Source organism: Triticum dicoccoides, chromosome 3A, assembly GCF_002162155.2.
Source record: "Triticum dicoccoides isolate Atlit2015 ecotype Zavitan chromosome 3A, WEW_v2.0, whole genome shotgun sequence".
NCBI lineage: Eukaryota > Viridiplantae > Streptophyta > Magnoliopsida > Poales > Poaceae > Triticum > Triticum dicoccoides.
Genome location: NC_041384.1, coordinates 363,683,175 through 363,699,311, shown reverse-complemented (window position 1 = coordinate 363,699,311; position 16,137 = coordinate 363,683,175). Strand labels below are relative to the sequence as shown.

The window sequence follows — 16,137 nt, the reverse complement described above, 5'->3', positions numbered from 1 at the left end:
AACGGAAGAAAATATTTGAGAGCAAATGCACGGTGAATGGCAAGGTATGCAAACTAGTGATTGATAGTTGCAGCTGCGAGAATCTTATCTCCCAGAAGTTGGTGGACCATTTAAAGCTTGAAATTCATGATCATCCGAATCCCTACACTATTGGATGGATCAAGAAAGGAGTGAATATGAGGATCACCAAAAAATGCAACCTGCCACTTTCTTTGGGTAAGCATTATCGCTCAAATGTGTTGTGTGATGTGGTTGACATGGATGCCAGCCATGTTCTTCTTGGGAGGCCTTGGCAATTTGATGTGGATACTACACACAAGGGCAAGGAAAATTCTTACTCTTTCATTTGAAACAAAAGAAAGATCATTATCTTACCAAACAAAACCGAAGGTAATACCTCTAAGGAGGAGGGGAAAACTATGTTAACTATCTCCCATACCTCTCATGAGTTTATGGAAGACTTGAAGGAGGCAGATCTGTGTGCTGCCTGTTGAAATTCCAGCAAAGGTACATGGTTTATTGGCAGAATTTCAGAACATACTTGGGGAGCCACATGGCTTGCCACCGATGAGAGGAATTCAACATAGAATTGACTTAATTTCGGGAGCAAGTCTTCCTAATCTTCCACACTATCGAATGAGCCCAAAGGAGCATGATATATTGAAGGAGAAAGTGGAGGAATTGTTGCAAAAGGGGCACATTCGAGAAAGTATTAGCCCATGTGCTGTACCAGCCCTACTCATGCCAAAGAAAGATGGATCTCGGCGCATGTGTCTGGACAATAAAGCCGTTAACAAGATCACCGTAAGGTATAGATTCCTTATTCCCCGTTTGGATGATATGTTGGATCAGCTTAGTGGAGCAAGAGTGTTCACAAAGCTAGATTTAAGAAGTGGATATCATCAAATCCCTATAAGACCCGGGGATGAATGGAAGACCGCCTTCAAGACAAAGGAAGGGTTGTTTGAATGGCTAGTCATGCCATTTGGACTCTCAAATGCACCAAGTACCTTTATGCACTTAATGAATCAAGTCCTTAGACCCTTTTTATTCCACTTTGTTGTGGTCTATTTCGATGACATCTTGATCTATAGCAAGGATGAGGATGAACACTTTGATCATATTCGGAAGGTGCTAGAAGTACTAAGGGAAAATGAGCTCTACGTCAACTTGAAGAAATGTGTTTTCCTACAAACACAACTTCTTTTCCTAGGATTTGTCATAACATGTGACGGCATTCGTGTTGATGATTCTAAGGTTGAAGCAATCCGAGAATGGCCAACTCCTAAGACCATTTCTGAGGTAAGAAGCTTTCATGGCCTTGCAACTTTCTATAGGCGATTTGTGAAGAATTTCAGCACTATCATGGCACCAATTACCGAGTGTTTGAAGAAAGGAAAGTTCCAATGGACAGAAGCAGCTGAAGCTAGTTTCAATGAGATTAAACAAAAGCTATCACAAGCTCCTGTCTTGGTACTACCTGATTTCAACAAGACTTTTGAGTTGGAGTGTGATGCAAGTGGAGTAGGCATTGGCGCTGTCCTATCTCAAGAAAGGAAGCCCATTGCTTTCTTTAGTGAGGAGTTAAGTGAAGCTAGACAGAAATGGAGTACCTATCAGCAAGAATTATACGCCGTTTTCAGAGCGTTGAAAACTTGGGAAGTCTATTTGTTGCCCAAAGAGTTCATTGTTTATAGCGACCATCAATCCTTGAAGCATTTTAGAAATCAAAAGCATGTTGACCGCATGCTAGTAAGATGGGCAGCATATCTGGAGAGGTTTAACTATCTCATCGTGCATAAATCTGGAATAACTAACAGAGTGGCCGATGCTTTGAGTCGTCGTGCATGCCTCTTGACTTCTTTTGAAGCTGAACTTCCGGGCATGGATCAAATAAAGGAGTTGTATGAGGGTGACGAAGACTTTGGCCATGTTTGGGTAAAGCACGCAAGGGGCCAACCATTAGGTGATGACTATTTGATGCAAGATTGATATCTCTTCAAAAATGATCGTTTGTGCATTCCAAGAACTCTACGTGACAAGCTGGTTAGAGAGCTCCATTCAAGTGATCTTAGTGGCCATGTTGGACGGGACAAGACTATCGCTAACCTGGAAGCTCGCTACTTTTGGCCACAACTAAAGAGAGATGCTGGAAAGTTCGTTCAACGGTGCCCCGTATGTCAGACCTGCACAGGCCAAGTCCAGAACACAGGGTTATACATGCCTTTGCCTGTTCTTGTTGCTCCATGGGAGGACATTTCTATGGACTTCGTCTTGGGCTTGCCAAGAACAAGGCGATGAAGTGATGCTGTACTTGTGGTCGTGGATAGATTCTCTAAGATGGCTCATTTCATCCCATGCCGCAAGACAACGGATGCTCATCATGTGGCGAACCTATTCTTTCGAGAAGTGGTCAGACTTCATGGAGTTCCAAGGTCCATTGTTTCAGACCGTGATAGCAAGTTTCTTGCTGCATTTTGGCTCACTTTGTGGATGCATTCAACACTGAATTGAAATTTTCTAGCACTGCTCATCCACAAACAGATGGACAAACGGAAGTGGTGAACAAGTTTTTGGGTAATCTGATCCGTTGCATTTGTGGAGAAAGGGACAATGGGATTTGGCTTTATCTCTTGCAGAATTCTCCTACAATAACTCCAAGCATAGATCCATAGGAAGGAGCCCTTTTTCCATTGTCTACACTAAAGTTCCATCACATGTGGTGGACCTGATGAAGCTACCATCAAGGGAAAACTCAAAATCAGCATTGTCCTTTGCTGATAATTACACCGAGTTATTTGAAGAGATTCGCGGTTCTTTGAAAGCACAAAATCAGAAATATAAACAACTTGCTAATTGCAAAAGGAGGCCAAAATCATTCCAAGCTGGTGATAAGGTGATGGTCTACCTCCGAAAGAGAGGCTGCCTTTAGGTGTTAAAGGGAAACTTAGGCAGCGAAGGTATAGACCCTTCTCTATCGTGAGGAAGATAAATGATAATGCTTATGTGATAGATCTTCCAAGCGATATGGGTATCTCCAACACTTTCAATGTTGCGGACTTGACTCTCTACCATCCAGAAGAAGCGCTCCATGAAGATAACTCGAGGGCGAGTTCCAAACAACCAGGGGAGAATGATGAGGAACATGAAAATATAATCATATGTCAAATCTGTTTGGCTACTTCTAGATACTTTGTTGTGGTCTAGTATTTCTTTTCTTTTCTTTATCCTACCTACTGTTTTCTAGAGTCTTCTAGTTGTGAGTAACTATGAGTAGAATGGTGAACCTTAAATAATGTTTCTAGAGTATTCCAGCTATAAGTAGAAGTATGTGAAGGCTTCCCAAAGCCCTATAAATAGAGGTCCTCACCTCATACCCAGACTATGTACCCCTACCTATAATAGAACTTGTTGTTCTTATCTAAGATCTTGGAGTAGATCTTGTGCCCTAGGAGTTCTGGATTGAACTCTTGCTGCCCTATCAGCCTACATTCGCCTCTAGAGCGATATCTAGCGCAGCACGTTGAAGTTGTTCCTTCAACACTTGTGCTGTACACATTGTAGCAGCAAGGTGGAGTTGCTCCTCCACAACCTTTGTGCTGCTTCAGTCGGGTTCTGTGAAGGTGACGTCCATGCTCACAAAGGTCCTCTGTTCAAAAGAACTCCAACACTTGTAGCCTCACTGCCCATAAGAATACCCGATGAAGATTCACTTGACGGCCCGTGGATCTAATTTGCCCACAGATGGCCTGTGATCCCCGACAAAGCAGACACAACCGAACAGCTTGGTAGGAACCACAAAATCATTCTTTCCCAGAAGCAACTCAGAAGGTGACTTTATACCTAGTACTCTCGATGATGTGCGATTGATCAGGTATGTTGCAGCCATCACAACTTCACTCCACAAGAATATGTTGGTTTGTCAGGGATCCAATTACTAGACTTTCAGCACATTCATAGTAAGCATCAGTGATCGAGCAACCTCCAGAATGTATCAGTTCTTCCTTTCAGCCACTCCATTCTCCATTCTGAGAAGTGTCCAGACATGAGGTTTGACGCAAAACTCTTGCTCTGATAAGAAAGTCCCAAACGCTTTGTTCACATACTCAGTGCCATTATCAATTCTTTATTTTGTACCTGAACATTGTAGTGATTTTTCACATAGGCATATAAATTCTTGAAGCATTGGAAAGTTTCATCTTTGTGATGCATCAAATAGACCCATGACAATAAAGGTCACAAAATACCTTGCACCACTAACTGACACCACATGGCTTGTCCATCCATTCGAGTGAACAAGCATGAATGGAGATATACTTCTAAGTCCCTTGCTCACATAAGATGTCCTCGTGTGTTCTGAAAACTCACACGCATCACATTTTAGCTTGTTCTTATCTACTACATTTTTTTTCCGAAACGGTCTTATCTACTACATTCATTACAGCAGGAAACAACTTGTACATTTAGCAAAGGATACATGCCCCATTCTGCAGTGATGTTTCATCATCGATGACTCTTTCTTCCACAATCGCCGCAAACACTGAGCTGCCCATCTGACCAAGCCCCTCACAGTCCATGTACCTCCATAGTCCCCTATGCCTTATTCCAGTCCCAATTCTCATTCCAGTCGGCTCTGTCCTGAATCAAGCACATTCCTCTGTCAGTGTTATCCTACAGTCCACATGGTTGATTAGAGCACTCAGAGACACCAGATTGACCTGGAAAGCTGGCACATGTAGGGCCGAAGATAGCTTAATAGTAGGGGTACATTGAACTGTCCCAATGCCCTTAATATGCCGCAATTTCCCGTCAGCAGTACATATACTGTTACATGGAGAGGGAATGTGCTGATCATATGACTCAAATTCCCTGAAGTCACCTGCAACATGTTGAGATGCACCAGAGTCTAATACCCACTCCGGATCAGTTATGTGAGCAGCAATTGTGGCCTTTTCAGTGTTGGCCTCATTTGTATAGATAAAATGAGCCAAACTTGGAAGACTTGTATCCTCGTGGCTATCATGCTGTTCGGTCTCACCCGTATTCTCTACTTCATGCATCTCTTCGCCGGGGGAAAGCAGCAAAGCACACGCCTGCCGCCACATACTTGCTGCACATGTCCACAGCAAACCAACACCATTCACCGTCGCCTTCTCTGCCTCACGCAGCTCACACCTGCCCAACACATGCGTCCTCTTCCGGTCATGGTCTTCTCCTTCATCTCCTACATGCCTTCCTCCTTCCTCTGTGTCGCACAAACACCCATCATCCGGCTGCAGTGAATCCATGATCCTGGTCTCTGCCAAGTCGTTGAACATATCCACAACCACATCATCTACGATCTTCCCAGGCAGCCACACGCAGCAGTTAGCCTTCCTCCTTGAATAGCCACACGCAGCAGCAACACCTCCAGCAGAAGCAGCACAACACAGGCACCACCAGCTCCTACTTTACACTCCCAAGATAGCAGCAGCTCGTCGGCACCTCCAGCACCACCTCTTCTTCCACCTCCTTCCTCTCCAATCAGCAGAAGCAGCTCGCAGCAGCAGCAGCAGCTCCAGTCATACGCAATCTCTTCTTCTCCACTATTTTGTGCCCCCCTACTCTAAAATCAGCACTGCTGCAGCAGCAAGTACCACACAGCAGCAGCACATACCACACAGCAGCAGCATTCTCTCAATCTCTATCCCGGCGAACGCACACCACGTGCAGCCAAAGCCGCCGCGCCTCGCCTGCCGGAGATGCGCCCCGTATCCAGCTCGCATGCAGCCACGTCGCCCTGCCATACCCCGCCATCGCCGTCGCCGTCGCCTCCGCCTATGCCCCTCTCTCTGATACCATGTGGAGCAGAGGAGGGATGCCTAACCTGTTCGATATGTGTTGTTGTGGTGCTGTTGTCCAGACAGCGTCGTGCTCCTCCTCCTATAGGTCAGCACACACATGGGCCTGGGCCTTTATGGGCCAGCAGTACTTGGGCACATATACCACAGATCTGCATACCTCTCCATATCAGGTTTTATTGCAAGTTTATTAGGATAAACCACATATATGGTATAATTAGAATGAAGATAGGGTCTAACTTCTAAATATAATAGGGTTATGGCGATCGAGGATAAATTTCTGTCCTTGGGTGTTTTGAGGCGGTGCTGTCTTGCCAGCTTGAATTCATTTGCCAAACTTTTAGAAGTTCTGTATTGACATTTTTCCTTTTCAGTGGTAAAACATTGACATATGTTCTCTAATGAGTGATATGAAAATGTAGCTTTCAATGATTCTGTCAGCACCGCACCTACGGCTGGAAGACAAGAGATTCATAGATAACAGTTCTTCCTATGAGCAATTATTACTGCAAAAGTACTAACTTTGTGCATTGTGGGGACCTACCTATGGCACATCCATTTTGTGAGTCATGGATAACAGTTGAAAGCTGCTACTTTTAGTTTGAAGATCTCGAGACAGTACAACACTTAGTAGTATATTTGCTGTTTTGTGTTTTGCTACATACAACAACAACAACAACAACAACAACAAAGCCTTTAGTCCCAAACAAGTTAGGGTAGGCTAGAGGTGAAACCCATAAGATCTCGCAACCAACTCATGGCTCTGGCACATGGATAGCAAGCTTCCACGCACCCCTGTCCATATCTTTTGGGTTTCATCTCCATAAGAGTGGCTGAGTTTTTACGTTGGCTCGCCAAGCCTATCACAACCCTCCTCCTTTACCCGGGCTTGGGACCGGCTATGTTGAGACAACATAGGCGGAGTTTGTATTTTGCTACATGATAAAAGAAATAAATGACGTATCATACTTATCTTTCCCTAATAATAAAGCATGGATTGACTCCGTGGGTTCACCGTCACAATACGCTTTCTTCCTGTGAATTTACGTTTTCAATTTGAATTTAAAAACATATATGCGAGGTGGTACTAATTTGGGGAACCACGACAATTTCGTCCGTCACGCTGCTCCTGCTCGTACTCTTCATCCTTGATATAACTTTGCCAGGCTGAGCTAAATCACCTTACTGGGCCTTGACCCGAAATCGGCCCATGCAAAAAATATGACATGCAACCGAGATTATGCAGAAAATAAACGTCTTTACATGGAATCGAACTCACAATGTTGCACGTCGAGGCCCAAAGCTGCAACCAACACAGCTAAAGCATCAGGATACAAAACAAAACGTTTGTTTGTTTATAAATTAGTACCACCTTGCTGCTTTACAAGCCGTTCTACCGATTTGTATATGTTTCCGATTCAACATCAATAAGCAGCCTGGAGAATTAATTAGTAATAATGGGCCCTGTTTGTGAGGAAAACACCTTTGAGAATAAGGAAACAAAGGTGGCTGACATATATGGCTTAGATTTCATGAGATGTGTGGCGTGTGATCAGTGGGCATCAATAAGGAAAAAGAGTGGCGTGATTAGAGGGTATATATATATATATATATGGAAAGAGACTTTCGAAAAAGAAAAAGGAGAGGATAATGACCATATAATACCAGCGTTGTGATCCTTGGGCATAAATAAGGAAGGTGAGCTCCCTAAAGCAAGGGAGAAGGAAGGAGATAATAATATGTTGCAAAGAAATTATAATACGAGGGCATGATCAGTATGCATAAATAAGGAAGAAGAGTTTAACAAGAAAGAAAGAAAGGTGTATGATATGACACAAAGCAATTACCCAGACATGGCATGCAATTAACACAAAGTTGATGAGATTTTAAAATTGCTTCAATTTACAAATAATGCCTTTAAAATTTGAAAATTAGGGGGTCCTTTAGGGTCAGAATTGTTGTACCAAAAGTATTGTATGTGTAGGGATTGTTTGTTCAAATGCGAAGGAATTATAATTCATTATTTCTAATGCTTAGTGAGATTTTCTTTCACGACAGATTACAAATAATGCCTTTAAGATTTAAAAATTAGGGGGCCTTTTAAGATCAGAATCGTCGTATAAAAATCATATCAAAAGCATTGTATATATAGCATGCTTCTTAATGTACAATTGGGAAAAGACTTACTCACCTTCAAGCGTTGTAATGCTCCGCAACGCATCTGGGGACGAAGCCACGTAAATCTCTCCTCACCCTAATTAATTTCTCTCCCCGGTGAATTCAAGGGTGGGCCCACACTAACTAATCACCCCCCTAATTCAACTGTGGGGCCCACACTAACTAATCTCACCCACCTGAATTCGCGTGAATTGGCCATGCCCGTACAATTGCTATGAAGTATTACTAGACCTTGGTGCACGCCTTCTTGCCGTTGCTGGGTGGCATCATTTAGATGTTCTTGGGACATGTTGATGGATATTTCGGTGGATACGTCACTATATCTCCCGTTGCAACGCACGGGCATATGTGCTAGTAAGATATATAATTCAGCATTTAGTTTAGTTTTGGACAAAATAGTTAAGAGTAATTGTTATTGATTACCAGGCAAGCGCATGAACTCCAGTACTGGGTACTATAGTTATTTTTTTTCGAGAAAACACAAAGGACCTTTGTGTTTCATTGCATGGAAAAAGTAGAGTTTGGATACAATCCTCCTAGGAGGTCAAGTACAAATGAGGATCAGTGAAACTAGTGCACATCCCAGGTGGACGGCAGGACAGCACGAAGGCCGCGGGCACCAGCTCGTGCCCACTGCTGGGCTTCATCCTTGATCCTGGAGACCAGCACGTGAACCAAGGGCTGGGCGCCGTCGAAGATGCAATTGTGTTGCTTCCAGATTATCCACGACGCCAGGAGGGCAATGGAGGCTAGGCCTTTGCGCATCGGTGTCAGCGTGTTTTGCCTGGCGTGCAGCCACCAGTCCATGAGCGAATGTTCGTGGCTTGGTCTTGCGGTGGTCATCCGTAGCCAGGAGAGGATTTCGTGCCAAGTCTGCCTGGAGGAGACCACGCCTAGCCAAGCGATCAGCCGTCCAACACCTATCTTGGTCTGCCAACCAATGGAAGAACTTCACCCGCGGTGGCGCCCAATTCTTCCAGACGAGCTTCCAAGAGAAGGAAATTGTGGATCCCTGGAAGGTGGTTAGGTAGCAGGAGCTAGTAGTGTAAGGGCGTGTTCGGGAGCCCTCCGGCTCCTCAACTCCATGACTCAAGTCTGGAGCTGAGCCGAACGCTCCAAATCATGGTTATGGAGGAGAGAAGCTGGCTATCACGGTAGTGTATTTTATGTGGAGTTGAGGAGCGAGCAATTCCCAGCTCCCAGGATCTGAAGAAGCAGGAGTTGATCAAAATTACATGATGCTGCCACCACGAAGTGAGTCTGAGCGTACCGGTTTGAGCTTCTAATCCCACGACCCCCACGACCGACCAATCCCACCGCGAAGAAAAAGGAACCGACAACGAATTGGGCTATGAGCCTGCTACAAATTTCGAGTTGAATGGGCCAGATTGGGACAATTTCATGGGCTTCGGACTGACTCCTGGAACGAGCGAGAAGCCGTGTCCCTGAACATTTCGCCCGCTCCCGGCTCGCTCGGGAGAAGCTGGCGAGAGGATCCTGACGATGGAGTTGAGGAGTTGGTGGCCGTGGAGGGCTAACGAACAGGCCCTAAGTACCGGAGGCCGTCCATCTCCAAACTAGCTGGTCAGGGGCGTTCGAGAGCGTGATGTGCTCGATCGCCAGCCAGACATGAAGGTATTGCCCAATCTCATGTATACTGGGTAGTATAGTAGAAACAAGACATTGGTGACCTTTGGTTTTTCTGTCTCTCTTTAATCATTTGGCCTTGATGAACTAACCATGCACTCAGAAAGTTAATTTAGTGATTGCTATCAATTGGAAGCTTGAGTCATAGTTTTTTTTTCATGGTGCATGGGACCGGATTATTCTGGTCAAGCTGGTAGTTTGGGACTTAGTTCTCAATGTTATTAGCGCGTATGCCCTGCAAGTAGGCCATAATGAGAACACCAAGAGGGAGTTCTGGGAAGGTCTGGAGGACATGGTTAAGAGTGTACCTATTGGTGAGAAGCTCTTCATAGGAGGAGACCTCAATGGCCACATGGGTACATCTAATACAGGTTTTGAAGGGGTGCATGGGGGCTTTGGCTATGGCTATATGGCATCAGGAATCAAGGAGAAGATGTCTCGAGCTTCACTCTAGCCCAGGTCATGATCATAGCTAACACCCTCTTTAAAAAGGGAGAATCACATCTAGTGACTTTTAGTAGTGGTCAATACTCTAGCCAGATTGATTTCGTCCTCTCGAGAAGAGAAGACATCCGTGCTTGCCTAGATTGTTAGGTGATACCTGGAGAGAGTGTCGTCCCTCTCAATATAAGCTTGTGGTGGTTGACTTCCGCATTCGGATTCGTGTCCAGCGGTAGAAGCGCGCCAAAGTCGCTAGAATGAAGTGGTGGAAGCTCAAGAGGGAGGCAACTCATACTTCCTAGGAGAGGGTCATTAAGGAGGGCCCTTGGGACGAAGGAGGTGATGCAGACAATATGTGGATGAAGATGGCGACTTGCATTCATAAGGTGGCTTCAGAGGAGTTTGGGATGACCAGGGAAAGTAGAAGTGAAGCTAAAGATACCTGGTGGAACGATGATGCCCAGAAGGCTATTAAGGAGAAGAAAGATTGTTTCAGACACCTGCATTTGGGTAGGAGTTCAGACAACATAGAGAAGTACAAGGTGGCAAAGAAGGCCGCAAAGCGAGCTTTGAGTGAAGCAAGGGGTCGGGCGTACGAGGACCTCTACTGGCGCTTAGACACGAAGGAAGGCGGAAGGAACATCTATGAGATGGCCAAGATCCAAGCGAGGAAGACAAGAGATGTCCGACCAAGTCAAATGCATCAAGGATGAAGCAAATTTGCTTCTGGGGAAGGACGAGGAGATTAAGCATAGATGACGGGGTACTTCGACAAGCTGTTCAATGGTGAGAATGAGAGCTCTACCATTGAACTGGACGACTCCTTTTGATGATACCAGCAGATGTTTTGTGCGGCGAATCTAGGAGTTCGAGGTCAGGGAGGCTTTAAAAAGGATGAATGGTGGCAAGGCCGCAAAGCGAGCTTTGAGTGAAGCAAGGAGTCGGGCGTATGAGGACCTCTACTGGCGCTTAGACATGAAGGAAGGCGAAAGGAGCATCTATAAGATGGCCAAGATCCAAGCGAGGAAGACAAGAGATGTTGACCAAGTCAAATGCATCAAGGATGAAGCAAAATTAGCTTCTGGGGAAGGACGAGGAGATTAAGCATAGATGATGGGAGTACTTCGGCAAGCTGTTCAATGGTGAGAATGAGAGCTCTACCATTGAATTGGACGACTTCTTTGATGATACCAGCAGACGTTTTGTGCGGCGAATCTAGGAGTCCGAGGTCAGTGAGGCTTTAAAAAGGATGAAAGGTGGCTAGGCGTTGAGCCCTGATTGTATCCCCATTGAGGTGTGGAGAGGCCTCGGAGACATAATGATAGTATGGCTAACTAAGCTTTTCAACCTCATTTTTCAGGCAAACAAGACGCCAGCAGAATGGAGGCGGAGTATATTAGTACTAATCTTCAAGAACAAGGGGGATGTTCAAAGTTGTACTAATCACTGTGGAATTAAGCTGATGAGCCATACAATGAAGCTATGGGAGAGAGTATTTGAGCACCGCTTAAGAAGAATGACAAGCGTGACCAAAAATCAGTTTGGTTTCATGTCTGGGAGGTCGACCATGGAGGCCATTTTCTTGGTACGACAACTTATGGAGAGATATAGGGAGCAAAAGAAGGGCCTGCATATGGTGTTCATTGACTTAGAGAAGGCCTACGATAAGATATCGCAGAATGTCATCTGGTGGGCCTTGGAGAAACACAAAGTCCCAACAAAGTACATTACCCTCATCAAGGACATGGGACATCTCCTTATACATCCCTTGTGACCTCACCCATCACCAAAGCAAAAAAGATAAGTGCTCAAGGCTGACCCTTGGTGCAGTCCTATTTTAAATGAGAAGTCATCAGTGTCGCCATCCCTTGTTCGAACACTTGTCACAACATTATCATACATGGTGTATGCTATTTGCGGATGATGTGATGCTAGTCGATGATAGTCAGGACGGGGGTTAATAGAAAGTTAGGAGACAAATCTTGGAATCAAAAGGTTTTATTACATGAGGTGTGATTTCAGTACTACTAGGCATGGGGAGGAGGTTAGCCTTGTTGGGCAGGTGGTACCTCGAATGACGCCTTTCGATATTTGGGGTCAATGTTGTAGAAGGATAGTGATATCAATGAAGATGTGAGAGCAAGCTGGATGGATGAGGTGGCGCCAAGCTTCTGGCAGTCTTTGTGACAAGAGTGCCACAACAGCTAAAAGGCAGGTTCTATAGGACGGCGATTCGACCCGCAATGTTATATGGCGTTGAGTGTTGGCCGACTAAAAGGCGTCATGTTCAACAGTTGGGTGTAGCGGAGATGCGCATGTTGAGATGGATGTGTGGCCACACAAGAAAGGACCCGTCCGGAATGATGATATATGGGATAGAGTTGGGGCAGCACCAATTAAAGAGAAGCTGGTTCAACATCGTCTGAGATGGTTTGGGCATGTTTAGCGCAGGCCTCCAGAAGTGCATAGCGGACGGCTAAAGCGTGCTGATAATGTCAAGAGAGGTCGGGGCGGACCAAACTTGACATGGGAGGAGTCCGTAAACAGAGATCTGAAGGACTGAAATATCACCAAAGAACTAGCCATGGACAGGGGTGTGTGGAAGTTAGCTATCTACATGCCAGAACCATGAGTTGGTTTCTAGACCGTATGGGTTTCAGCTCTAGCCTACCCCAACTTGTCTGGGACTAAAGGCTTTGTTGTTGTTGTTGTCGTCGTCGTCGTTGTTGTTGTTGTTGTTGTTGTTGTTGTCATTTACCTTTGGTTACTTTGTGATAAGGACATGTTTCATTCTTTTTATATGTTGAACTATATGAAGGTTGTTTTTACTGGGTTTGCCTATGGTGGTCTGTCCGAATTATCTGAAGATGAATATACTTCATGCACAATGGGCTCGACAATAGCAGGAGAAATTGGTATTTTTGGCTACAAACCTTCTGTCTTGATGGACATGCTTGCTGGCAAGAGAGCTGAAGTTGGTACAAAAGTTGGGGCGTACATGAGATCATTTTCTGGCGATTGTTCACCTTCAGATCTTGAGACTGGTTTACAGGTTTGCCTATCTTCAAGCATTCTTAATTGAGCATAAAGTGTGTTCTAATTTACAGGAACATGCTGACGGCACTATACACATAGCAATCATATCACTTGTATCTGTGAAAAGTGGGTCTATGCTTATCCTTGACTGCCTTCTGAAATACAGCTTGTCTACCAACTATTTACAACAAAGGTGGAGCCAAGGGAGGAAGAAGTAAAAATAGTCATGCAAATGGCGGAGGAAGCTATCTATGCTCAGGAAAGAGATCCTTACACTGCATTTGCCAATCGTTCACGGGAAATAAATTATGGGAACTCCTACTTCTTTAAGGTACACCTTAATAAGCTGAACACTGATAAGTTCCCAATGCTTTCTTCCTATTATTTCTTTATTTAAATTTAAATTTACAAGCTCCATTATGCAGCCAATTAGAATAAGTGATTTGAAGAAAGTGAATCCAATCAGAGCATGTGAATATTTCAACAGTTGCTTCAAGGATCCATCAGCTTTTACCGTTGTAGTAGTTGGAAACATAGACCCAGACATCTCAATCCCACTGATATTGGAGTACCTGGTATGTTCTGTTCCTCTTCTGATTGTTACAAAGTAGATGCCAAACCCTTGTAATGCTGATGGACTCTTCTTTTTTTGTAGGGTGGGATACCGAAGGTACAGGATACAGTTCAGCCACTTAGTCGTGAGGATCTAAAGGGATTGCCCTTCAAGTTTCCGGAAACCATAATTAGGTTTGCTGCTGTTTTTTTTTCCTTGCACTAATTATATCAGTTGCACACGTGCAGGGTGTAGCAACCACACAGTTTCTTTTTTCCTTTTCCAGAAATTATCCTGCCAAACACTAGTAATCTTACCCTGAACTGTTTTTTTTTTTTGTTTTGCAGAGAAGTTGTCCGCAGCCCTATGGTTGAAGCTCAGTGCTTCGTCCAACTAGGGTTTCCAGTGGTTCTAAAGAGCACAATGATGGTATGCAGCCCTTGAAATAATATAATACTGTAATAGTTTGTTTCAAAACCTAACCTTGATCTTACACTATATTCTGCTCTATGCGAAGACGGAGGATATTCACTATGTTGGATTTCTAAGTAAACTTCTTGAAACAAAAATCATGCAAGTACTCCGCTTCAAATATGGACAGGTAAAATATCCTGGGCAAGCAAAGACCATCTGGATTGATTATTCCCTTCCAACATGGACTGCAGCATTTAGAGTTTAGTACGTATAATATATTTTTCATTTTGCAGGTCTACTCAGTTAATGTAGGTGTCTTCTTAGGTGGCAACAAACCTTCTAGAAGTGGAGATGTTCGTGGAGACATAAGTGTGAATTTCTCATGCGATCCAGACATGTCATCTAGGCTCGTATGATTTATTGACTTTCTGGTTAAAATTATGTAGTCTTGTTATAAGAGGCTTCAGTTCGGAGTTGACACTCAGAATTTTTTCAGGTTGATTTTGTTCTGGAAGAGATATCATATCTACAGACAGAAGGCCCTTCTGAAGAAGATGTATGGACCATCCTAGAAATTGAACAAAGAGCCCATGAAAACGGATTGCAGGTTTAGTTGAAGTTTTCTTTATGTACTTATAATCCTGATATGGTTTGGCATTTTAATATTTACGACCATCCTAGAAATTGAACAAAGAGTGCATGAAAACGGATTGCAGGTTTAGTGGGAGTTTTCTTTATGTAAATATTAATGCTGATATGGTTTGGCACTTTATATTTACAGTTTTTTTCTTGTGAAACTGCAGGAAAATTATTACTGGTTGGATCGAATTCTGCGGAGCTATCAATCAAGGATTTATTCAGGAGATGTTGGATCCACCTTCATGGTAGTGTGAAGCTTTCTATCTGTTATTGAGTTCATGTTTCTCCTGTTATTTGCTGGCTTACAAAACATATTATCAGCAGAGGGACGTGCCTTCATATTTTACAGATATTACCGATCATCACCAGAACATATATTTTTCAGCCTTACTTTCCTCTAGTTTAAATTGTATATTTGAAATGACGTGTTGTTGAGTGCTTACTTTCTGTTTTGCGCAGGTTCAAGATGAGGGACGTGTAAAAGTTAGAGAAGCTTTGACACCACAGGCCATGCAAATGGCCTTGCGAAGGGTGATATCTTTCCCATGTAAAAAACAGTACACGGTAGTAATCCTTATGCCTAAGTCATCTCGTTGGAATTCGTTGATATCGGTGGTTAGTTGGAGTTCTGGTGGATTTAGCAGAGATGCCAAGGTTAGATATTGTATTTACCATGGCATGCAATTCTCTCAGTTAAATTTTTCACCCAAAATGCGATCATTTTGATAATTCTCGCCCACTCTGCAGATTTTGGCTGGCATGGCTGGTGCACTGGTCTTAGCAGCCAGTTTGTGGAGATACTCACGGGGTGCATTGAGATCGTAGTGCACAGCACATTTAAGTTAAGAGCCAAATTGGTAGATGTTTGTTACCATCTCACCATCAGCCAGCAAATCTGGTTGTTGGTGCGGTGATTCTTCATCACGGAAGAAGGTATACAGAAATCGGTAGCTAACTGATTCGTTGCTGCGTGTGTGTAAGATTGTAACAACATTGGTTTACTGCCACATGCGTGCGTGTAACAGCCGCTGATTACTACTGGCACCTCCCAGTTGATTCAAATGGTAGAACGCTTATGCCAGATTCAGTTTTGTCGAGATCGATTGCACGTGCTTTGTGTACCCAGGATGGCAAAATAATAGATGCACCGTTTCATATATGCTTTGCCATTTTTTTTACATCAACACCATTTGCATCCTTTTCTTCTTCTCATGGCCATGGTTTTTCCTATTAACAAGACTAAAATCGTGCTTGCAAACATCTGGGCAAAAGTCTCATAACGCATTGCTGCATTGTCCCTTCGGCCTTTGCCTCATGCACACGATTTGCATCAGGAGTCGGCAGAAGAGAATCAAGAGATGAATCGGCACATAGGTGGCCGTCCGGCTG

At 44.0% G+C, this 16,137-nt stretch overlaps 1 protein-coding gene across 1 annotated transcript in view; it reads left to right on the top strand.

The window, feature by feature from the left end:
* LOC119268195 (zinc protease PQQL-like) overlaps positions 1–15,905 on the top strand; it is a 30,403-nt gene extending 14,498 nt beyond the window's left edge. Inside the window, exons 11-21 of the mRNA XM_037549774.1 lie at positions 12,925–13,158; positions 13,309–13,473; positions 13,568–13,717; positions 13,798–13,889; positions 14,043–14,124; positions 14,213–14,296; positions 14,403–14,519; positions 14,606–14,716; positions 14,913–14,993; positions 15,208–15,402; positions 15,496–15,905. Of these exons, the coding sequence (XP_037405671.1) occupies positions 12,925–13,158; positions 13,309–13,473; positions 13,568–13,717; positions 13,798–13,889; positions 14,043–14,124; positions 14,213–14,296; positions 14,403–14,519; positions 14,606–14,716; positions 14,913–14,993; positions 15,208–15,402; positions 15,496–15,573 (1,389 nt within the window). The 3' untranslated portion in view covers positions 15,574–15,905. The remainder of the gene's footprint in view (positions 1–12,924; positions 13,159–13,308; positions 13,474–13,567; positions 13,718–13,797; positions 13,890–14,042; positions 14,125–14,212; positions 14,297–14,402; positions 14,520–14,605; positions 14,717–14,912; positions 14,994–15,207; positions 15,403–15,495) is intronic.
* The last annotated feature ends 232 nt before the right edge of the window (positions 15,906–16,137 follow it).